Genomic DNA, 24438 nt, shown 5'->3' with positions numbered 1-24438 from the left:
AGTACACTGTACATATGGCCGTATTAAGGTCTATTTGCTAATGTTTTATTTCAGAACCTTCTGCTCCTCCAGTGAACGTCGTTGGACAGAGTATCAGCTCAACAAGCATCTTACTCACGTGGGATGAGGTTCCAGCGGCGGACCAGAATGGTATCATCACGAGTTACAACATTAGCTATCACTCACTGACAGAAAATCATAGTGACAGTACCAGAGTGGATTATGCAGTTCGTCGACTGAATCTAACAGGTCTAAAGGAGTTTGTGAACTACAGCATCACAGTGTTTGCTTCTACAGCGATAGGAGACGGACCAGCCAGTATCCCTATTTTTGTGAGAGTGGATGAAGACAGTAAGTGTTTTCTTCAAACAACTGGAATTTGATTAATTTGGATCACCCAGTGTATTACTTTCTCTGTAAGAATTATTAGCATGTTTTTTTGTTATTTAATTGGCCGCAAATGGAATGACTTTCTGCATCAATGTCGAGCTATTCCGCCTCCGAGATTGCACTTTCATTTCTGTTGATCTGACTATTTTCTTCTATTGTTTACTTTATAGCGAATGGTACAATAGACTTTACAAGACACTGAATTCATATCTTTTTCAAGGCAAATAACAATTTCCAGTCAAACATAAATTGAAGGAAAATGTCTTCTGGTAATAAATGTATCGATTTTTCACAATAAGAAAATCTACATAAGGACTCCTTCAAAGTCTACTGTAGTGCCAGACCTAATATAGGCTGTGTCTATTCCTTATTGAAAAAAAACTGTGATAAGATGTTATCGATTATTTGGCTGTCCTGACTGCCTTAACTTCGGGAACGGGACCTTGCACACTATGCTCGACGAGTTCACTTTAAATTTACATGACGAGACGAAAACCGCGTCATTCTAGCCACGAATTTTTTTTAAGAAGTGTTTGACAATTTTATTATCAACTGCTTTGTACCCCATTTATATTTTAGAACCCTCTGCTGCTCCTTTGGATGTAAAAGGACATAACACCAGCTCAACCAGCATCTTAGTGACATGGGATCATGTTCCAGGACCTGATCGGAATGGTATCATTAAGAGCTACAACATAACCTATCACTCACTAACAGAGAGTCATACGAACAGTACAACAGTGGATTTTCCAGATCGCCGAGTGACTCTGATGGGTCTGAGAGAGTTTGTTAACTACACCATCACAGTCTTTGCATCAACGGTGGTAGGAAATGGACCAGCCAGTGATCCCATTATTGTCAGTACTGACGAGGATAGTGAGTAATCTTGCTTTTGGCTCGATGTTCATCTATGCGTTTCAGAACCGTAGCGTCCTTAAGAACATTTTAGACTCTTTTGCAGTCGAAAAGTTTTGTGCGCTTTTTTCCTATTTCCAGGTGCAGTTGTTCCACTCGATATTTTAGTATCTTCCATGGAATGAAATGTCTTGTCAAGCGTTATTCGCGTGGGCCTTAAGCCTGCGGACTGCTCGACCACTCCTTGCCTAGACAAAGTCTCATAGAGCTTGTTCTCGTTGTTAACTTCAGAACCTTCTGCTCCTCCTGTGAACGTGACAGGAAATAGCATCAGCTCAACCAATATCTTAGTCACCTGGGATGAGGTTCCAGCCACTGAAAAGAATGGTATTATCACGAGTTACAACATCACCTATCATTCACTGACTGAACATCACAGCAACAGTACAAATGTGAATTCTCCAGGTCGTCAAGTGACTCTATCGGGTCTCAAAGAGTTTGTTAACTACACCATAACAGTGTTTGCATCAACGAAGATAGGAGACGGACCAGCTAGTGATCCTGTTTTTGTCAGAACGAATGAAGACAGTAAGTATTTCGTAGAGTATAAATACCAACCTAAAAGAAAGCCTAAAGCTATACCTTAGTTGAAAATGAAAAGCATGAATCCTTAGAGCTATCATGACGTAAGTGGAATGGGATCTCCGCCTCCATTTTCGCTTTGTAGCCCACTACCACCAGGCCATTTGGTGCCTTCAGGTCCCAGTATATTTTAACAATTATCGTAATTATATTTTGATTTAAATGTAAGGACATGCACTCTGACCAATTTCATTTTGAGGGAAGTTTTTGTAACAGAGGGACATGCATTAGCTCAGAATAGAATTAGCTCAGGAGTTCTGCGTATAGTTGTTACGTTCACAAGTTTAGGCGCATCTTGGCCGTTCAAAGATGTGAACACCACAGTGGGAACTGAGTTTTAAAAGACTCATGGTTTGCATGTATAATTAATACCTCAATTTGTGCGTGAACCCGTTTCTTTCGGTCTGTGGAAACAGAGAGAAATTTTGAACAATGAAGTCAGTCAGATAGACTTTTGTCCTCGTGTGAAGCACATGAGGGCGTTTCAGGTATATTAGGGACCTTAAGCAACCACGACGGCGACGGCAACGAGGATGTGGAAAAACAAGAGATCTAATTGGCGGAACAATAGCTCAGCACGTGCATTTTGAAACTTTGTACATTTCTTAGCCGTCCTATCCAAAACAACAAAGTGAAATCGTCAAAATTTGCGTCTTCTGCGAACCGAAACCGCGACGGCAAATTATTTTAATTTCCATTTGGAACTCAACGCTGCTTTTATACGTCATGCTGAGGTTGAGCTGGGGCACTGTACGAGACAGTAAGCTCATGCAGCCATTTTTAAAATTCTAACTAAGAGTAGAAATTCATTTTTTAATCGAAGTCTTCCTTGGCGTTGCCGTCCTGACTGCTTAAGCTCCCTATTTACTTATGGTTTACTTCAGAACCTTTTACTCCTCCTGTCAACGTCTTTGGACGAAATATCAGCTCAACAAGCATCTCAGTCACGTGGGATGAAGTTCCAGCGGCTGGACAGAACGGTATTATCATGAGTTATAACATTACCTACCACTCACTGACAGAGAATCACAGTGGCAGTACAAAAGTGGGTTATGCAGTTCGTCAACTGAATCTAACAGGTCTGAAGGAGTTTGTTAACTACAGCATCACAGTGTTTGCATCCACGGTAATGGGAGACGGACCAGCCAGCGATCCTGTTTTTGTCACAACAGATGAGGGCAGTAAGTGTTTTCTACATAATAATACAACTTCATAAATTTGCATCACCCAGTGTATTTTAGCCTCGTAAGCTACTTTCTCAATGGAAATTGTGAACGTTTTTGCTTGTTGCTCACTACGTCGCAAATGGGGTGAGTTTGCATATCAAAGTCAGTTTCAATTCTAATGATCCGATGATTTTGCCGTGTTGTTCACTTGCATAGCTAATGAAAAATTATGATTTTACAAGACGGCGAAAATTGATTTGACCGAGGCTGCCACTGAGTGCATAAATGAAACGGAAAGTGCAATTTCTTTTCGATAATTTCAGTTGAGCAAGTATTACAAAAAGATCAAAAGTCTTCGCGTGATACATATAAGCAAATATTTTATCTTAAATGTTGTAATTTTCGGTTGCTTTTTACTTTCTGTGCGTTTACAAAACCGGAAATTGCCGTAGAGCTGTTCTCAGCTCTGTAACTATTCTTTGGAATGAAGATGTAATTGATTATACAGGCTTTAAGTACTTCTCACTACATATATTTCAGAACCCTCTGCTACTCCTGTGAATGTAAATGGACATAACACAAGCTCAACCAGCATCTTAGTCACGTGGAATGATGTTCCAGCTTTTGATCAGAATGGTATCATCACAAGTTACAACATTACTTACCGTTCACGAACAAAGAGTCACAACGGATTTGCTATAGCTGACCCTAATTACCGTCAAAAGGAACTAACAGATCTTAGAGAGTACGTCGATTACGATATCACAGTAGCTGCGTCGACCTCAAAAGGATATGGACCATACAGTAGCCCTATTGTTGTTAGAACAGACCAGGATGGTAGGTGCTGTCCTTGGATAGACTCTCCTGTCCACGTTTAGGATGTTTCTGGTTACTTTCTATTTGTAGCTCTTTAAGACAAGTGGTTCTTTAGAGAAAACTTTTGATGCGTGTTTTTGTATAATCAACTATTCATTTCAGCTATTTATTAATCCTATTCATTCCGCCGCCTTCACTTCTTGTCATAATATAAAATATTCGTTAATTAGTGTGCACCGTTCCAAACCGTAATATATTCAAAGACTCTTCCAAGTATAAACACACACTCCACCCACCTAATCGTTTTTCAAATTCAAATCCTTTATTTGGGGAAGGGGGGAGGGGAAATACTCAGCGTTTTTTAAAATGTACATAGCATTAAGGATTTTAATGATCTAGCCCGAAACGCGGCGTTCATACCTTTTCAAGGAACTTCAAAAGGGAGGGTGCTGCGTTGGGTTTTCAAAACCAGCTACTTCCCAGAACTGATCTCGCTCTTGTCCTTACCCCTTAACCAAAGATTAACAACCGGATTTTGTTTTTTATATTACTATTATTATTATTATTATTATTATTATTATTATTATTATTTGTTTTACTTCAGAACCCTCTGCTGCTCCTATGAATGTAACAGGACATAATACCAGCTCAACCAGCATCTTGGTCACGTGGAGCCATGTTCCAGCTTCAGATCAGAATGGTATCATTACAAGTTACAACATAACTTATCAGTCACTGACAGAGAATCACAGTAACAGTACGATAGTAGATTTTCCAGGTCTTCAAGTGACTCTAATGAGTCTCAAAGAGTTTGTTAACTACAGCATCACAGTGTTTGCATCCACGGTGGTAGGAAATGGACCAGCTAGTGATCCTATTATTGTCAGCACCGGCGAGGACAGTGAGTGACTTCGATTTTATTTTGATGTTTTCACCCAGTGTTTCAGTGGATTACCAGGGAACAAAGCGATATACTGTTCATTCAGTCATAGCAAGTGACACTTATCCTGTCAATTTCAGATCCTTCTGCTCCACCTGTGAATGTGAGTGGACATAACATCAGCTCAACCAGCATCTTAGTCGAGTGGGGTAAAGTGCCGCCAGCAGATCGAAATGGTGTCATCACGAGTTACAACATTACGTATCACTCACTGACAGAGAGTCACCTTAACAGTACAATAGTGGATTACCCAGGACAGCAAGTGACTCTGACAGGTCTGAAGGAGTTTGTTAACTACAGCATCAGAGCGTTTGCATCTACGAAGGAAGGAGACGGACCATTCAGCCGTCCTATTTTTGTCATAACTAACCAGGATAGTGAGTAGTCTCTCAGTTTGATATTGATTGCATTTTATTGAATTTATGACTATGAGTAATTGGTGTCTTTCAGTACCAATCGTTTTTCAAAAGTATGAAAAATTAAATCCAAGTGCCTTAGTACTTTTAAAACGGACGAGAGCATCATCATTTGAGGTGTTAAAGATTCGTTAATTTGGTAAACTCCACGAAAAAGGCATTTGAAATTTGTTTTCGTTCTTCAAGTTTATTAACTTTAATTTATGCTTTCTATGTTTTTGTTTCTTTCTATGTTTGTTTGTTTTTTTTTCTGACTACTAAAAACCAGATGTGATCTTTTTACATTTTTTTATCGTTTGTTTTAGGAATATTCTTGATGATAAGACTCTGCTAAGAAGTAGTGCTAACTCAACCCGAAATACACTAAGGTTACTCAAAATAATTGGAGACGAAGTTCGAGATAATCAAAATTTAAGCGATCACTTCGGAATTGTTGAACGAATGGTGCTTACTGATGGAATACTCGACATTGCGGATGGGATCGCCTGACTGAAGTGGGATTTTTCATAGTACACATAAATTTCTCATCCAGAATAAATGCCATAATATCCCTCCGGATACCTTTTCGTCTCACCATGTTGATCATTATATTTTATCTCTACTATCAATATTATCGTGTTGTGGGCGACGCTGTTGTTCAGAACCATACAACTTTTCGTAGTATTTACATCTACAGTTGAACAGATTGTGTTCAATTACGCCCTTCCACAAAAACGAAAAACAGCAAGGTATTGTGTAAAGTACACTGTACATATGGCTGTATTAAGGTCTATTTGCTAATTTTTTATTTCAGAGCCTTCTGCTCCTCCCGTGAACGTCGTTGGACAAAGCATCAGCTCAACGAGCATCTTACTTACGTGGGATGAGGTTCCAGTGGTGGACCAGAATGGTATCATCACGAGTTACAACATTAGCTATCACTCACTGACAGAAAATCATAGTGACAGTAACAGAGTGGATTATGCAGTTCGTCGACTGAATCTGACAGGTCTAAAAGAGTTTGTGAACTACAGCATCACAGTGTTTGCTTCTACAGCGATAGGAGACGGACCATCCAGTATCCCTATTTTTGTGAGAGTGGATGAAGACAGTAAGTGTTTTCTTCAAACAACTGAAATTTGATTAATTTGGATCACCCAGTGTATTACTTTCTCTGTAAGAATTATTAACATGTTTGTATGTTATTTAATTGGTCGCAAATGGAATGACTTTGTGCATCAATGTCGAGCTATTCCGCCTCCGAGGTTGCACTTTCATGTCTGTTGATCTGACTATTTTCTTCCATTGTTTACTTTAAAGCGAATGGCACAATAGACTTTACAAGACACTGAATTCATATCTTTGCCAAGGCAAATAACAATTTCCAGTCGAACATAAATTGAAGAAAAATGTCTTCGGGTAATAAATGTCTGGATTTTTCACACTAAGAAAAACTGCAGAAGTACTCCTTCACAGTCTACTGTAGTGCCAGACCTAATATAGGCTGTGTCTATTCCTTATTGAAAAAAAACTGTGATAAGATGTTATCGATTATTTGGCTGTCCTGACTTCCTTATCTTCGGGAACGGGACTTTGCACACTATGCTCGACGAGTTCACTTTAAATTTACATGACGAGACGAAAACCGCGTCATTCTAGCCACGAATTTTTTTTAAGAAGTGTTTGACAATTTCATTATCAACTGCTTTGTACCCCATTTATATTTTAGAACCCTCTGCTGCTCCTTTGGATGTAAAAGGACATAACACCAGCTCAACCAGCATCTTAGTGACATGGGATCATGTTCCAGGACCTGATCGGAATGGTATCATTAAGAGCTACAACATAACCTATCACTCACTAACAGAGAGTCATACGAACAGTACAACAGTGGATTTTCCAGATCGCCGAGTGACTCTGATGGGTCTGAGAGAGTTTGTTAACTACACCATCACAGTCTTTGCATCAACGATGGTAGGAAATGGACCAGCCAGTGATCCCGTTATTGTCAGTACTGACGAGGATAGTGAGTAATGTTGCTTTTGGCTCGATGTTCATCTATGCGTTTCAGAACCGTAGCGTCCTTATGAACATTTTTAGACTCTTTTGCAGTCGAAAAGTTTTGTGCGCTTTTTTCCTATTTCCAGGTGCAGTTGTTCCACTCGATATTTTAGTATCTTCCATGGAATGAAATGTCTTGTCAAGCGTTATTCGCGTGGGCCTTAAGCCTGCGAACTGTTCGACTACTCCTTGCCTAGACAAAGTCTCATAGAGCTTGTTCTCGTTGTTAACTTCAGAACCTTCCGCTCCTCCTGTGAACGTGAGGGGAAATAGCATCAGCTCAACCAATATCTTAGTCACCTGGGATGAGGTTCCAGCCACTGAAAAGAATGGTATTATCACTAGTTACAACATCACCTATCATTCACTGACAGAGCATCACAGCAACAGTACAAATGTGAATTCTCCAGGTCGTCAAGTGACTCTATCAGGTCTCAAAGAGTTTGTTAACTACACCATAACAGTGTTTGCATCAACGAAGATAGGGGACGGACCAGCTAGTGATCCTGTTTTTGTCAAAACGAATGAAGACAGTAAGTATTTCGTAGAGTATAAATACCAACCTAAAAGAAAGCCTAAAGCTATACCTTAGTTGAAAATGAAAAGCATGAATCCTTAGAGCTATCATGACGTAAGTGGAATGGGATATCCGCCTCCATTTTCGCTTAGTAGCCCACTACCACCAGGCCATTTGGTGCCTTCAGGTCCCCATATATTTTAACCATTATCGCAATTATATTTTAATTTACATGTAAGGACATGCACTCTGACCAATACTCAGCGTTTTTTAAAATGTACATAGTATTAAGTTTTTTAATGATCTAGCCCGAAACACGGCGTTCGTACCTTTTCAAGAAACTTCAAAAGGGAGGGTGCTGCGTTGGGTTTTCAAAACCAGCCACTTCCCAGAGCTGATCTCGCTCTTGTCCTTACCCTTTAACTAAAGATTAACAACCGGATTTTGTTTTTACTATTACTATTATTATTATTATTTGTTTTATTTCAGAGCCCTCTGCTGCTCCTATGAATGTAACAGGACATAATACAAGCTCAACCAGCATCTTGGTCACGTGGAGCCATGTTCCAGCTTCAAATCAGAATGGTATCATTACAAGTTACAACATAACTTATCAGTCACTGACAGAGAATCACAGTAACAGTACGACAGTAGATTTTCCAGGTCTTCAAGTGACTCTAATGAGTCTGAAAGAGTTTGTTAACTACAGCATCACAGTGTTTGCATCCACGGTGATAGGAAATGGACCAGCTAGTGATCCTATTATTGTCAGCACTGGCGAGGACAGTGAGTGACTTCGATTTTATTTTGATGTTTTCACCCAGTGTTTCAGTGGATTACCAGGGAACAAAGCGATATACTGTTCATTCAGTCATAGCAAGTGACACTTATCCTGTCAATTTCAGATCCTTCTGCTCCACCTGTGAATGTGAGTGGACATAACATCAGCTCAACCAGCATCTTAGTCGAGTGGGGTAAAGTGCCGCCAGCAGATCGAAATGGTGTCATCACGAGTTACAACATTACGTATCACTCACTGACAGAGAGTCACCTTAACAGTACAACAGTGGATTACCCAGGACAGCAAGTGACTCTGACAGGTCTGAAGGAGTTTGTTAACTACAGCATCAGAGCGTTTGCATCTACGAAGGAAGGAGACGGACCATTCAGCCGTCCTATTTTTGTCATAACTAACCAGGATAGTGAGTAGTCTCTCAGTTTGATATTGGTTGCATTTTATTGAATTTATGACTATGAATAATTGGTGTACCAACCGTTTTTCAAAAGTATGAAAAATTAAATCCAAGTGCTTTTAGTACTTTTAAAACGGACGAGAGCATCATCCCCTGAGGTGTTAAAGATTCGTTTAATTTGGTAAACTCCACGAAAAAGGCATTTGAAATTTGTTTTCGTTTTTCAAGTTTATTGACTTTAATTTATGCTTTGTTGGTTTTTGTTTCTTTCTATGTTTGTTTGTTCTTTTTTTTCTGACTACTAAAAGCCAGATGTGATCTTTTTACATTTTTTTAACTTTTGTTTTAGGAATATTCTTGATGATAAGACTCTGCTAAGAAGTAGTGCTAATTCAACCCAAAATACACTAAGGTTACTCAAAATAATTGGAGACGAAGTTCGAGATTTTCAAAATTTAAGCGATCACTTCGGAATTGTTGAACGAGTGGTGCTTACTGATGGAATACTCGACATTGCGGATGGGATCGCCTAACTGAAGTGGGATTTTTAAATCACAGTACATATAAATTTCTCATCCAGAATAAATGCCATAATATCCCTCCGGATGCCTTTTCGTCTCACCATGTTGATCATTATATTTTATCTCTACTATTAATATTATCGTGTTGTGGGCGACGCTGTCGTTCAGAACCATACAACTTTTCGTAGTATTTACATCTTCAGTTGAAAAGATTGTGTTCAATTACGCCCTTCCACGAAAACGAAAAACAGTTTTTGAAGCCGTGTTTAGTTCGAAAGAAAAACGAAGAACAGAATATCTAGAGTGATTTGAGTTACATTTTCCTTCAAGCAAGGTAAAACGTGAAAACAAACAAACAAACAGACAGAAAAACAAGCAAATAAACAAACGAAATTGTAGAAGCCAGAAGCCGTCTATTATGACAATGATAAATCGGATGTTGAAATTGTGATTTCAAATTTGTTTTTACAGTCAAACTAAGTGAAGCGTACCCCCAAGATTACATTAATGAATTGATCATTTGGATATTGAACTCGCCAGTCGTTTCAAGAATGCAATAATGAATTGATTCTTTGATTATTGAACTCGCTAGCCGTTTCACGAATGCAACAATGAATTGATTATTTGAATATTGAACCCGATAGCCGTATCCGTTTTGAAAAGGCGCGGATCATTGTTCAAATTAGAAGGCCATTTCTGAAGTTCAATAAGATTGTTCTATTTGACGAGGAATCCTGAAAATGAACAAACTGCACTGTGAAAACACTGCGAAAACAGTCGATCGCAAATATCAACGAAATAAAAAAAGTCTTGCGATGGCTTCGCCCGTAAACTATTTTTTTCGACCATGAATACACACAAGGATTTCTAAAAGTTCGTCAAGATGTAAATGTGCCAAGAAAGCTCTCGATAACATTCCATTTACAACATTTACAAGAAGTTCTACACAACACTAGAACTCACCTTTCCCGCCATGTCTGACACCATGTTGAAATAGTTCCGATCCATCATCATTTGTTCGCATAATCCAATCAGAAATAGACTTCTGATTTGAACATTGATCCGCGCATTTTTAAAGCGAATACGGCTATCGGGTTCAATATTCAAATAATCAATCCATTATTGCATTCTTGAAAAGGTAAGCGGGTTCCATGTACAAATATTCAATTCGTTATTGCGCTCCTTAAACGATTAGCGGGTTCAATATTCAAATAATCAAATCACTAATGTTATCCTGAGGGGTACGCTTCACTTAGTTTGACTGTAAAAGAAAACGGTAAACTCTAAGGTACAGGATTAATATTATAACAAACTGCTAACACTTTAAATGGCAGCAAAACAAGATAAAGAATGGTGCTGATGAATGGGATAGTTTTTAACTCCCAGCATCTGTTACACTATTATTTTATAAGTTCCCACTTGAGCAGCGCGTGTATCGTGCAATGGTTTCCTCTGGGTTATCATTAAACGGTGCATCTAAATTATGATAGCGTTTAAAACCAAAGATCATTCGTTTCAGAACTTTCTGCCCATCCTATGAATTTTAATGGACAGAGTTCAAGCTCCACTAGTATGTCAGTGAGTTGGGGAGATGTTCCACCAACTCATCAGAATGGTGTCATCTTAACTTATACCATTAGCTTTCAATCATTGACACATAATGACAATAACAAGAAAATAGTGGGGTATTTAGCATTTCGAACAAAGCTAACAGGCTTATAAAGTTCGTTAACTACAGTATCACAATACTTGGATCTACTGTCGAGCTGGTGAGAGGTGGGCTAGGGAACTGGCACCAATAATGAGGTGCGAAGAAACTTGCTTTACTTTCGTATGTAATCATCACAAATACACGACTTCACATTAACAAATTATCACTTAGGAATAAACTCATATCCAAGTCCTGTTGTGCATTCGCTGCAACTCATTTTCTTTTATAATTACGTTTAAAACATTCTAAAGCCTATTTCGTGAACTCTCCTTTCAGAGCCTACTGCTGCTCCTTTAAACGTGAGAGGACATAATACCAGCTCAACCATCATCATAGTCGAGTGGGATGATGTTCCAGCTTTTGATCGGAATGGTATCATCACAAGTTACAACATAACTTATCACTCACTGACAGAGAATCATAGTAACAGTACAACAGTGAATTTTCCAGGACGTCGAGCGACTCTGTTGGGTCTGAAAGAGTTTGTTAACTACAGCATCACAGTGTTTGCATCCACGGTGATAGGAAACGGACCAGCTAGTGATCCTATTGTTGTCAGTTCTGATCAAGACAGTAAGTAATATTACTTTTTGTTATTTTGGTTTTATCAACTAAGTTGAAATTGTAAATTGGCCATCGTAAAGAGTTTAAAAGCTGTTAGCCCTTCTTCAGAGCGAACGAGGGACTAACGCTCGAAACTTCAGCTTTTTAAACGCTTTACAATGGCCAATTTACAATTTCAATTCATTCAAAGTTTATTTCACAAAGTTTACTTAGTTAAAAAATTTCACTTAGTTAGTAAAATCAAATTGCCTTGTTACCCCACCAACGCAAGACCACGGTTTGTTTAGAAACTTACCTGTTTCAATATTACCCTTATTTTGACATTCGTCTTTGCATCTCAAAAACTTAGCGTCTTTATGAATATATTTCAATCCAACGAATGACGCAAGGCACTTAATTTTTTTTGGAATCGACGCAAGGCACTTAATTTGTTTTCAATTTTTTTTCTAATCTTCAGAATTAATAATTTGCCTAAACCTCTCCATTTATTCTATGATTAATATCCTGTTTATTTCCAAATTTATTCATTATTATAATTTTCCTCAGCTGTTTGATTGTGCAATTTTTCCACTCAAACTCGTATTACCTTGTATTGAAATGAGAGGAACGTTATCTTAAGTGTCATCTACAAAAGAAAATTGGTTTTTACATATTTGCTTCAGAACCTTCTGCTCCTCCCGCGAACGTCGTTGGAGAAAGCAACAGCTCGACCAGCATCTCAATCACGTGGGATAAAGTTCCAGCTGCTGAACAGAATGGCATCGTCACGAGTTACAGTATTAACTATCGCCCACTAACAGAGAATCGCAGTAACATTACAACTGTGGATCATCTCGCCCGCAAAGTAACTTTGACAGGTTTAAGAGAGTTTGTTAACTACAGTATCACAGTGTTTGCATCCACGTTGGTAGGAAACGGACCACTCAGTTACCCTGTTATTGTCAGCACTGGCGAGGACAGTGAGTGATTTCCATTTTAATTTGATTTTTTAACAAAGTAATTCAGGCGATTACCAGGGAATAAAGTGATATGCTGTTCACTCAGCCACAGCAAGTGACACTAACATGTACCCTCTGTATTTTAGAACCTTCTGCTTCTCCTGTGAATGTGAGAGGGCGTAACACCAGTTCAACCAGCATCTTAGTCGAGTGGGGTGAAGTGCCACCGGCTGATCGGAATGGTATCATCACTAGTTACAACATTACCTATCATTCACCGACAGAGAATCACAATGACAGTGTAACAGTGGATTATTCAGCTCGTCAAGTGACTCTGACAGGTCTGAAAGAGTTTGTTAGCTACGGCATCAGAGTGTTTGCATCAACGAAGAAAGGAGACGGACCATTCAGTGATCCTATTATTGTCAGAACTGACCAGGATAGTTAGTAATCTCTCAATTTGATAATTTTTGTATTTGATTGAATTTATAAATATGTATAATTAGGGTCCTTCGGTGCCACCCGTTTTTCAAAGGATCGGAAAAATCCAATTTAACGTCCAATTCTCGAGAGCTGTTAAAACAGACTCAGAATTTCAGATCTACAAAACAAAACAACAATCTTAATTTCCTTTTCTTTCTCCAAGTTTACCAGCTTAAATTTATGCTTTTTTTAAAGTTTTACCTCTGAATTCATTTGAGGTCTGTTTCTATAACTTTCCTTTCAGAACCCACTGCTGCTCCTTTAAATGTGAAAGGACATAACACCAGCTCAACCAGCATCTTAGTAGAGTGGGATGATGTTCCAGCTTTTGAGCGAAATGGCATCATCACGGGTTACACCATTACTTACCGCTCACAAACAGAAAATCACCATGGATTTGCTGACGCTGGTCCCACTGACCGTCAAAAGGAATTAACAGCTCTTAGAAAGTTTGTTCATTACAACATCACAATACGTGCGTCGACTTCGAAAGGCGATGGACCAGAAAGCAGTCCTACGGTTGTTAGAACAGACCAGGAAAGTAAGTACTGTTCTTGGACAGACTTTCTCTCTTCCACGTTTAAGCTTTTACACTGAAACATCACTATTTATATCTTTCTTATTGCTCTCTTTATACATTTCCTAGGGTTGCTGACGAAGAGATTTTGTTTAACAATAAATAGCTTCTCTTGTTGGTGTTCATTTTCTTCATTATTCAATAATGTGTGATTTGGGAGCGTTATTATTTAATGCGACAGCTAACTTGGAGAAATTATGCGTTTTTCGAAAATTCATGACCGCCATCTGAATTTGAAAAATCAAAATCCTTTCATTTTCTCTTAAACTACCCATGTCTATTTCAAATGGTGATGCTGTTATGTTTTTACTTTATAAGCTCGAAGTTGGTCGTTTTTGGATTGTCTAATACCCAGCCAGTAGTTAATTTATGTAGACTTAATGTATGCAAATAGTGCTTATTCATTTTAGAGCCCTCTGCTCCTCCTACAAATATACGAGGACAAAACACCAGCTCAACCAGCATCTTAGTACAGTGGGGAGAGGTTCCACCAGCTGATCAAAATGGCGTCATCTTAACTTACACCATTAGCTATCAATCACTGACACAGAATGACGATGGCAGGGAAACAGTGGATTATTCAAAAACACAATTTGAACTGACAGGCTTAAAGAAGTTTGTTAACTACAGCATCACTCTGTTTGCATCTACCGTGAAAGGAAATGGAGATCATAGTGATCCTATTTTTGTTATTACTGACCAGGATAGTAAGTGGTATTTTTCTTTCTTTGATCTTGTAGTTCGGTCAAAGTTATATCCCCGTTAGCAATTGGCAACTGAGCCCTGATTTGTTAGTTATTCGCTTTGTTATGACAATGTTGCGCCATTCAAAATCAGCCAAAGCTCTATCTTAAGAGGGAAATACTCGAAACTTCGTTAGGCTCAGTAGTGATATGCTGCTTCTGTGAGCCTCTTTTGTTTACTTAACTCTGGCAAAAGGTCAATGTTTTATTACTCTTCACCAGCTCCTTCCCATTCCTTCGCTTTGAAGAGTTCCTCACAAATCTCTCACAACGTCGTATACGTAGATTTCTATAGTTTTCTAAATCAGATTGTCCCCATAAACAGAATAGCTGTACACTGGTCTAAAAAATAACTCCTTTCTCACGTAATTATTATGAAGTGACTACTTAACAGTCAAGAATAAAATCATATACGAGTTACGCTCAGCTTTCGTTTCAATAATTTTGTTGCAGTTGGAATGACGTCTGACATATCTTAAAGCCTATCTCTTTAAATTTTTTTGTTAGAACCCACGGCTGCTCCTTATAAAGTTAAAGGACATAACACCACCACTTTACCTTAATGAAAATTAATTATTGTTTACCACAAAAGTGAATGCTGCATTTTGCAAGCCATGATTGGCTTGTGAGTACCAATCATCTGCGAGCAGACAAACTCGCACGGCAAGATGTTGAATTTTCTAGCATCTTTCGCTAAATTGACAGAAATAACTTAAAATGTTTGTTCTTATGTCGCGGATAGAGTTGAATATTTATCACCACTTAAGTAACGAGTTTTTAAGTATTTTCTATTCCATACTTCTTCATATTTGCATAGCGCCCGATGCACCTCCTCAGAATGTATCAGGTTACAACACCAGCTCGACCAGTATTAGAGTTATATGGGATGAGGTGCCAGAGGACAAACAGCACGGTGATATCATATACTATACTGTCATGTACAAAAATGTAACACAAGGCCAGTACAAGTCGGTGAAAGTCGTACCAATAGCTGGAAATTTTCTTGAGTTAAAGGGACTTGATAAGTACACATTCTACGACATCAAGGTTTCAGCTGCTACCACTGTAGGAAGTGGACCTCAGAGTAATCTTATCAAAGTCCGTACAGACGAAGACGGTAAGTGAAAAAGGTTTTTGGTAAAGTCCTCAGCGGCCAGAACTCTAAAAAAAGAAAAGAGTTGAAGATACTTTGATTTATTGGACTATTTTAAGAGTTGCTTTACTGTGGTAAAATTACTATACAAATTGTCATTTGGGGACGGGAAATACAGTATGAGTGCCTTTACTTGCGTTTCTGTATTAACCGTTTATGATACTGGAGAAATCGGGGCAAGTGCAGCAGCTATATGCGAATATTTATCTCCTGCTCAGAGTTTCCTTTCCCTAATTAGCCATAATTTTTTGTTAAAAAGCTCCTCTTTTCTCCTGTTAAGGTATCAGTTTATCACTCCTTCGCCTGATAGCTTTTCCATTTGTACCTCATGATGAATGCATGTAAGACAAATGATAATAAGTGGTTGTCCTGTCTTGTTACAGTACCTACTGGGGCCCCAACTTTAGTCTCAGCACAGACACTGAACAGCACTAGCATACAAGTTGAATGGAAGGCGGTTCCTGAAGAATCCATACACGGCATTCCCATCAGATACACCATTTACCTCACTGGTTCCGATGGAAAGGTGGATTCCAAGGTTGTGAAGCCAGTTAAGGATCAGAATACATATCGAGAGGTTGTTTCTGGTCTTAAGGAATCTACTGAGTATTTATTCCAAGTTTCGCTTTCAACTGCAAAGGGTGAAGGTCCTCTAAGTGTGTCCAGATCGTCTGCAACTGAACGTGGATGTAAGTGGTCCAAAAAGGATTCTTTGATAATCTTTGGACTATTATCAGCAGCAAAACAAAGTGACTCATCCCCTCAGAAATTGGACTGAATGGAATACTGTCATATATTTCTGAAATAGTGTCACTTTTTTCACACGATTTATAACCTATCGAGTTTGATATGTGAGGGTACTTTTTAGCACACTTATAAAAGTGCCCAAGATTTCGAAGGACACGCGACTTAAGACTCCTTTAAGTGAAATTTACAATTAGACGAGTTTTAATTAGAAAGTATCTCAAAGGCGCTCGATATGACAACTTACGGTGCGTTTTGGGACAAATTCAAGTGCGTACTTCAAAGACACTTTTAAGTGCTCACTTCAAGACTCCTAAAAGACTCCTTGATTTTCATATTCAAGGTTTCTTGTAAGTGTAAATGAACCTACAATTAGTTTCGAGGCTGTTGCGGTTCCTAAAATAGCGTACTTAAGGACGCTTTCAAGTGCGCTCTTTTAGCCCTTAAAGAGTGTTCACCTCAATGCTCTTTGAGTTGCTCACTCAAAAACACTTAAAAGTGCGTATTTTAAGGCTACTTACAATGCACTCTTGCAGATATTTGAAAATTCTCGCTTTAAGACTCCTTTGCAGATGAGGTCACCTTAAAGTGCGAATCCAAGGACTCTTTAATTCTGGTTTTGATTAATCAAAATCAAGAAAGTTTGCCAGCTGATATTGTTGTTAAACATGCTTTACAGTGTTCTATTGTCTTCTGATTCTTAACGCAACACTGTACATCAGTCAGTTTTCACTGAGGGTTTGCCAGTACGTACATTCTCCAGTAATAGGGTGATATATTTAAGTGCTGCAAAAACTTTTTGTTCCCCGTTTGCGTTAATTTCTGTGGACGGATTACACTTCAGAAACCACATGCACACAACGATACCCTTTTCATTTACCTTAAAGGGTAGTAATGTGGTCATGACACTGAACGTGCTTTCAAATCGTAAAAACAAACCTAGCTGTTTAAGAGTCGTCTTCAAATGCGCTGATCATTTGACAGTACCCGGCGATCCAGTTGGCTACAACAGAAGAGAAGGACATGTGGACTTGAAGAGAAGAGAGTAAACAACCTATTATGCACAATAACACGTACCTTCGGGATATATGAAAAGCATGTCGATAGCGAGGTAACTCACTGTCTCTCATCGTTACGTGGGTGAAGGCGCAGAAAACTGATCGAAGCCGTTGCTGAAAGGACGTTTTGACGTCGCTTTGTTTTTCTGTGATCTGCAGACCAAACTAGAACTATTACCGATGAAGCGAAGCTTAATGAAATGAGTATCGTGAGTATTCTATGGGTAGCTCAAATAAGAAATTAATTTTAAAATACTTTTTTTTTCGGGCTGACTTTCTCACATTGTGAGCATGGTAAGTAAAAGCAGGTTCTTATTCCCATATCTTGGAAGCTTTCTATTTATTAACCTCGGCACGTTTTGCCTCGAAAGTTTTAATTTTGACGGTCAAATATGCATATACAGCTGTTTCGAGAAAGGTTGTCGGAAAAAAAAATCTCTAAGTATACATGACAACCTCGTAAAGTATTGTGGGTAGTTCTCCATTCACTGTTTTCAGGGAAATCTGAGAGAACGTCGCTGTAAGGACGCGGAATTGCGGGTTTGATGAATTTATCTACTTATTTGATAAATTAGCTTTCATTAATTACTGAAAACCCAGATTACCTAAAAAAAAATAGCTCCGCCCACTTTTATCCTCTTTTCCGACACATGACCTAACACAGAACAATTGTATATGACGAGGTCTAAAATGAACCTCATAAGCTCAGAGTTGTTTACTTTATTTCGCTTCAGGGAAGGAAGATTTTCGCGGAGCCGTCACGATGGAACAGATTTTCCGTTCAGTTTTCCAACCAAATGATACTTAGGGCTTATTTTAAGAAACTGAGTAAGTTAGCTGACAACTTATGCTGTGTTAAAAGTGAAATATTAATTCATATAATTGTACGTATCAGCAATAAGTGTTTTCTACATTAGCTTCCGTAATTCAGTCTAGCTCATATCTTATCCGAACAAACCAGGCCGCAGAGTAAGAAAAAAAATTCGTTTGCAGTTGGACCACTGCTGACCTTCAGAACATGCAGAATCGTATGGTGACACAATACAGCTCAGTGGAATCAAAATCCGTACAATGACTGGAACAGACGTCAATAACAGTCACCATTTAAAAGTAGGAACTTCTGGAGGAAATTCCTCAGGAAGATGTTCTCTGGTAAGTTATCTTAAACTTAGTTAAAAGTGTTGACACAGGATGAGAGTGTTAAACTTACCCACTTTCCACATTTATACCCTACTGACTTTTGGAGGCTACCTTGGTTTTACATCTGGAAGACATCGCTTTTTTAGAGAGTGGCACTTTCGCCCTACGCCCCCAATCTCCTCCATCTCTCCTCAACTTACGAACGTATTTGGTCATGAACACGTTCCTTTTTTGAAGTTTCTCTCTGAGGAACTGGAGAGGGCATAACTAGTCAAAAATAAAAAAAAACAGATGCAAAGCAACACAAAACGCAAATCGCGAAACAAAAAACGCAAAGAACGGAACACAAAACACAAAACGAAGACACAATAACACAGAGACGAAAGAGAGAATTAATCGAGACTTCCTTTAAAATTTTGCAGAGTGGTCCATGCCTTGCGTAGCCCTGCACTCAGCCAGGCACCCATCGTAGCTTCTTGTGCTACTAAAGTACCTGAGAGGATCTCAGATGGCTTTTAAGACTGATCACTTGGGAAGCGAGCAGTTTCTCACCTGATTTCAGGCACCACTAATGCTCTGTAGAATACTAAAACCAATTTCCCGTACGGGTAACTTAGAACAGCTGAGGAGTTATCTTTGAATACACATTATCAGTTTGATAGGGTTGCTCGTCTTGTGATAAAGCAAGGTTGAGTTTCTGAGCTTTTGCGTGACACTATCCGCCTTAAAATGGCGGTCGAGAATACTGTCAAGTAGGTTGAGTAAAGTGACTTATCCGCGGAGATTTCGCAATTTGAACGTTCCTTATGTGAGAATAGGTACTAATATAGATGTTTCACTGTTCGATTGTTTCAGCAATAAAAAACTGAATAAAAATACGCAGGGTTCGATTCAGCTTTTGTCTTCTTAAAATCCGGAAGAATTAGTAAAATCATCCTTTAGTGTTATATTGTCTCATTTTTCTAATACATAATAAAACTACTATTTAACTCAGTGTCGGTCTGTCTGTCTGTTCATTTATGTCAACTCGAGATGTACAATGAGCCAGCGACTCGTACTAAATACATTCGAATATTATTAACCCACCTATCCCACCCCAGGGGAGGATATCCATCACACAGTAATCTCGTGCGTGGGAAATTAACGTCTCCTACCCCCTAACCCTGCAGGAGACGGGACCTCCATTTATTCGTCCCTTTCCGAGAAGACTAAAATATCTAACCCGCATGTCTTGATGTTATTGAGAGGTAGCATATTCTTCTCAATTATTTTAAGACCTTGAGTGTAGGTCCGGCCGGGGCTCGAACCCTCGACCAGCGAGGTGGCCAGCGAGGGCTGTCTATCTCACGGCCTAGCCGCTCAATAAATATCTACCGCTAGACTCCTCCATTTTGGTGAATATTTGTTTGATATTCTCACGATTGAAGGTCTGAGCATGGTACAAAATTATCTTTTATTGTCACAATGCAGCTATAGCTTCAGTAATGCAGCGATTGGACTGTCTTCCGCTGATCATTTTTCTACAAAATGGGGGAGCCACACTACTTCCTTCTATAGATCACAAGATGATCTCAGGGGATCCAGCCAGAAGGAGTCACAGTCCGACAGTTCAACGTTCATCAAAACGTCGCATAAAAACTAGAATTATATTAGTTAACAATATTTTGGCTGATTCCTTTAAAAAATGGTTGATCCATGTTTTGCCGATATAAACTCTCTTTTTATTGCTTAGGTTTTTAAGATTTGCTTACCCTTCAGGTTAATTTTTTCTTCGTAACAGAAACCTGTTATCTTATGTTTCAAATCAATTAGCTCAGCTACTCCAAAAATGAAATAACACCTCAAATAAAACTTACAATATAATTTGATCAATAAATCCATTCCCAAATTCTTTTCTTAGACCTCATATTTTCTGTGGTAAAAAAATTACTTTACATCAGTGAATCCCTGAAATTTGTTCAGTTCTAAGACCATGGTTGCGCAGTTTTATCAGCACAACCTAATTTACGGGCTGCGCCTTGAACTGCATCACATATTTATCCTTAGTAACTGGGTATATATTTCTGAGTGTATTAATGGCGTTTCAACTACTCGATATCAACTAGTTCATCTGTTTCTTCTACTCAGCTTACAAAAGTAATTTACTTCTGCTGAAGTGAAAATTGGTCTTCGTTTGAAAGGAGTCCAGGTCGGCGCTCAGAAATTACTGTAGGCATCGAACGAGTCTAAGTACTCACTGAGAGCAGAGTAAATAAACTCGTATTGATCCTAAAAGAGAGAAAACCACTAAGTAAGCCATATGGTAACATAATCTTTGCTGTTGTATATTCAATTAAATTAAGTCAGATTCCATTGTAGAGTACAGAAAGAAAATTTACTAATAAAAGCATGAATCTATGTTAAAATTGTAGCTAGGATGTTTACGCCAGAAATCATGAACAGTCGCTGCTTAGAACTGACGAAAAAAGCTTTGCGAATTTTCTGGATAATTCTTCATAACTCGTCCTAGGAGTTGAAATTTCACTAAAAAAATAAAGACATGCAGTCGTTCATCTTTATTATTCTTTCTAGCCTTTATTACCCTATCTAGCTTATAGTAAAAAAATGAAGGGTGGTGCATTTGATTTACAGTATCTTTAATGAAAAATCACTAGTCTTTTGAAAGGTTTTATATGGTGTTACAAAAAGCTGGGAAATATTTTAAATCAGTGCAATGACTTTAAAGGGACCTCAAGTTTCTAAGCCCTAAATAGACTTAATCCGCCATCATGTAAATGTTTGCCAGACTCGGCCATCCCCGTTAATTTTCGGACCCGTCTAATCTACTTGACGTTAGTCTCGTTTGATTAAAATTGCGCTAACCCCATGTTCCAAACAATACTTGTATCCTTCATGAATCACTGACACTACATTCTCGTACCCAAGTACAGAGCGTAATTAAATTCTAAGCAAGGACAAAAGCCAGTCATTACATGGATCAACCGAATCATATGTTAACGCTTCCTCTTTTTTCATAAACAATGGCGGTCTACTTCGACGCTCGGAAGTGTTCAAAATAACATAACGTAGCTTCCTTGAGCACTTCATAAAAATTAGCATACCTTTGTCTGGACCATGGCAGGTCTCTGAGCTCTCAGCTGCTTCACAGTCTGGAAAACGTCAACCCCACCTTCACTCTTTAACTGTCCGATTAAAATACTGAGGGCGCAGAACACTCCCGTGCGGCCCACTCCAGCGCTGATTGATGAAGATGAAGAAGAAAATAAACTCAGCGTCTGTTTTTAAGAACTACGTTAAGGTTGAAGTTACAATGGCATAGGATAACGCAAGGCACCACTGTGTTTATAAGGTTTTCATTGATTGAATAAATAACCAGATGAATGAGTAAAATGAGTAAAACCAAGCATGAGAAAAGCAAGAATTGGAAAATTACTTCAGAGTGGCTTAAAGGATGATTTATCTACATGCCTGCGCGCATATTGGTGACATCACAACGTGCGCAGTTTGATTCTTGTGACGGGGTGAAACCTCTTTAGGAATGAAAAGATCTTTCCAGGGCCTCAAGTCTCCATTATAGCTACAGGGTTTGAATTTTTTGCAAAAGTGGCTTGAGGGAGACTCGGGAGACAAAGTTACGACTAGAAACAATGCACCTGACCATGGGAATACCTTCAATAAAATGAACAAAGGCTAAATGGGCATTTTGCAGTCAGGACCAAAGCTTGCGTCCTATGAATGAAGGTGCCGAATAATTATTTTTTTAGGCCAGACTATAACATACACTTACATATTTATTCTACATACACACCTGCAATGTACAGTGATCTTGGTGTTGCCTGACTGCTGCTGCCATCGTTGCACCTGGCCAATAAGATCGATTAAACCAGTCCCTGATTCTGGGGATCCTGAGTCGGGCCATCCAGTGTAGTGATATTGACGAACAACTCGCGATGCACTTTCCTGAAATATTGAGAAAAGTATTATGTACGTTTAATAAAGGCTGTTAACAGATATTTTAAGGCAGCATGTGATCGCTCTGAACAAGACTAGGAATGTCTGAGGCCATTTCCGAGTTACCTTAGCCTCTCTTTCAAACGAGGCCTGGTGCTCAACAATTTGTATTAAAATAAGATTAATTTGCATTTAAATGATAACCTATAATCATATGAAAAGACCTGGACCCGCTTTGAAAATAGGTCAAAGCCTATTCGGAAATGGGCTGTTGGTACGCGTTATTGTTGTTGTTGTTATTTTCATTGTCGTGCTTGTATAACCCTAAAAACCTCGTCTGCTCGATATTACATGTAAATGTTGGTTGGGGCACCAGTTCTTCTCCCTAGAATTTTAGACCAAGTGCATATCTCCCTATAATACATAAAACTCCTGACTAATTTCCTAAAAAATTCAACCACATTTCAGGTACGTTTACTATGTTACTCTGTTTAATATAAACAGACAGTTACTATACATTCGCTGAATAGTCACCAGAACTAACCTTGGTATGGGTGAGTTTCATTTCTCTCATCGTGTAGTCTTCATAGGTCATCTCACTTGTCTTTTCCACTACCAAAGTTCCAATGTGCGTGGGCTTCTCTGCAGGCCAGTAATGGTGTACTTTAACCTGTATACATACAGATTTAGCTTTACAGATCGATAAAATTCAGCTAAAGTTCAACTACACAGTCAGAACTCTTACGGATTTATTCTCCTTTAAGCGATGACTCTAAAGGCCAAGCCTCTGTGATAACTTATTACAGGTTAGGATCAATATTCAGATTTGATACGTGGTCTTAAGTCTTTATTCCCTACAAACGTAACGAGGAAATGGATGCATCTATCAAATCGATGGTAATTAATTAATTACGTTTACATCAACTTCGAAGGAGTGATGGCTGCGAAGCGATCAGTCACACACCGCTTCGGCGAAGCGGACCGACAAACTTTTACAGTTTAACACGTATCAGAGGTCTTACTGCACATTAGGAGTCCCCATTTATAAGGAAACAAAGCTTTTTTCGAGATCTCTCGGAAGAGAGTTGCTCACGAAAGTCAACTGGTAGAAATACTTATTCATGCAAGATCGACATAAAAGGGATCACCAAAAGAGTATTTGCCTTTTATTTACCAATGAAATGCAAATGACATCTTTATTTACCCTAGTAAAAGATAACCATCCATAACATAGATTGGTAACCTCATCCTAGACTAGTGCATTGATTGATTGCTTTATTGATAAATTGTCGGTTAATTGAGCATACCTTGCCACCTTCTGTTTCCTTGGATAACATGACTATGGTGGAAGATTCTTGTTCCCAGATCATTCGCCAAAAGTCTGGAATAGTGTCAGGTATGGGTGCCTGAGTTGCAATAAATGCTCTCCTGGCCATGTAACCATCAATGAAGTTAGCATTGATGTAGTCGGAGCCTTCCACGCCCGAGATTACACTCAGTTTAACCCGGGTTTCATCATAAGGAAACGCATTTGGATAACGATTCTTGGTCACGTTGCAGGCCATGTTAGCAGCCTGAGTTGTGAACTGAGAAGCGCTGAAGCAGCGACCTAACCGAATGAACTCCTCATCCATCTCACTTTGGCCTAACAACATAAAATAGTGACACTCTGACATCAAAATTGAGCTAGAGATTGAAAAAAAAAACATTAAGGGAGACTGAGCTTAATAGAGACTAGCTTGATCTCATCAGAAAGCTTTCAAAGCCTCAAAGCTAGAGGGGTGTTTAAAATAAAAGCACCACATTTATAAAGACACAAGTGGAATGAGGCATCTCCAATAAACTGGTTATGTGATTGCCATTAAGCCTAGAGTTCATAC

At 38.8% G+C, this 24438-nt stretch overlaps 2 protein-coding genes and 1 long non-coding RNA gene across 14 annotated transcripts in view; 1 reads left to right on the top strand and 2 right to left on the bottom strand.

Moving 5' to 3' along the window:
- LOC111337993 (protein sidekick-1) overlaps positions 1-19601 on the top strand; it is a 46657-nt gene extending 27056 nt beyond the window's left edge. The window contains exons 16-36 of one of the 10 annotated variants that reach the window (XR_015993058.1): positions 55-351; positions 970-1266; positions 1537-1833; positions 2772-3068; positions 3594-3890; positions 4474-4770; positions 4890-5186; positions 6019-6315; positions 6934-7230; positions 7502-7798; positions 8272-8568; positions 8688-8984; positions 11484-11780; positions 12434-12730; positions 12856-13152; positions 13437-13733; positions 14180-14476; positions 15330-15629; positions 16049-16354; positions 18461-18619; positions 19030-19601. Coding sequence is in view for 7 of the 10 variants with exons in the window: in XM_088738034.1 (XP_088594160.1) it covers positions 55-351; positions 970-1266; positions 1537-1833; positions 2772-3068; positions 3594-3890; positions 4474-4770; positions 4890-5186; positions 6019-6315; positions 6934-7230; positions 7502-7798; positions 8272-8568; positions 8688-8984; positions 11484-11780; positions 12434-12730; positions 12856-13152; positions 13437-13733; positions 14180-14476; positions 15330-15629; positions 16049-16354; positions 18202-18275 (5729 nt within the window). In the remaining 3 variants the exon portion in view is untranslated. Of the gene's footprint in view, positions 1-54; positions 352-969; positions 1267-1536; positions 1834-2771; positions 3069-3593; positions 3891-4473; positions 4771-4889; positions 5187-6018; positions 6316-6933; positions 7231-7501; positions 7799-8271; positions 8569-8687; positions 8985-11483; positions 11781-12433; positions 12731-12855; positions 13158-13436; positions 13734-14163; positions 14477-15329; positions 15630-16048; positions 16355-17393; positions 18620-19029 lie in introns of those variants that run through there. The other 9 variants (XR_015993057.1, XR_015993056.1, XM_088738034.1 and 6 more) reach the window with 9 other exon arrangements.
- Positions 14322-16190, bottom strand: LOC148720663 (uncharacterized). Its single transcript, XR_015993062.1, has 2 exons — positions 16052-16190; positions 14322-15673 (listed from the first exon to the last, which is right to left on the bottom strand). It is a non-coding gene; the product is annotated as an uncharacterized LOC148720663 (long non-coding RNA).
- A 440-nt stretch (positions 19602-20041) lies between the features above and the next one.
- LOC111337994 (receptor-type tyrosine-protein phosphatase S-like) overlaps positions 20042-24438 on the bottom strand; it is a 41926-nt gene continuing 37529 nt past the window's right edge. For all 3 annotated transcript variants that reach the window (XM_088738047.1, XM_088738046.1, XM_088738048.1), the window contains 5 exons: positions 23866-24203; positions 23103-23228; positions 22416-22567; positions 21709-21844; positions 20042-20875 (listed from right to left, as the gene is read on the bottom strand). In XM_088738047.1, the coding sequence (XP_088594173.1) occupies positions 20804-20875; positions 21709-21844; positions 22416-22567; positions 23103-23228; positions 23866-24203 (824 nt within the window). In that variant the 3' untranslated portion in view covers positions 20042-20803. The remainder of the gene's footprint in view (positions 20876-21708; positions 21845-22415; positions 22568-23102; positions 23229-23865; positions 24204-24438) is intronic.

Source organism: Stylophora pistillata, chromosome 11, assembly GCF_964205215.1.
Source record: "Stylophora pistillata chromosome 11, jaStyPist1.2, whole genome shotgun sequence".
Taxonomy (NCBI): Eukaryota; Metazoa; Cnidaria; class Anthozoa; order Scleractinia; family Pocilloporidae; genus Stylophora; species Stylophora pistillata.
This window is presented reverse-complemented; position numbering and strand designations above follow the sequence as displayed.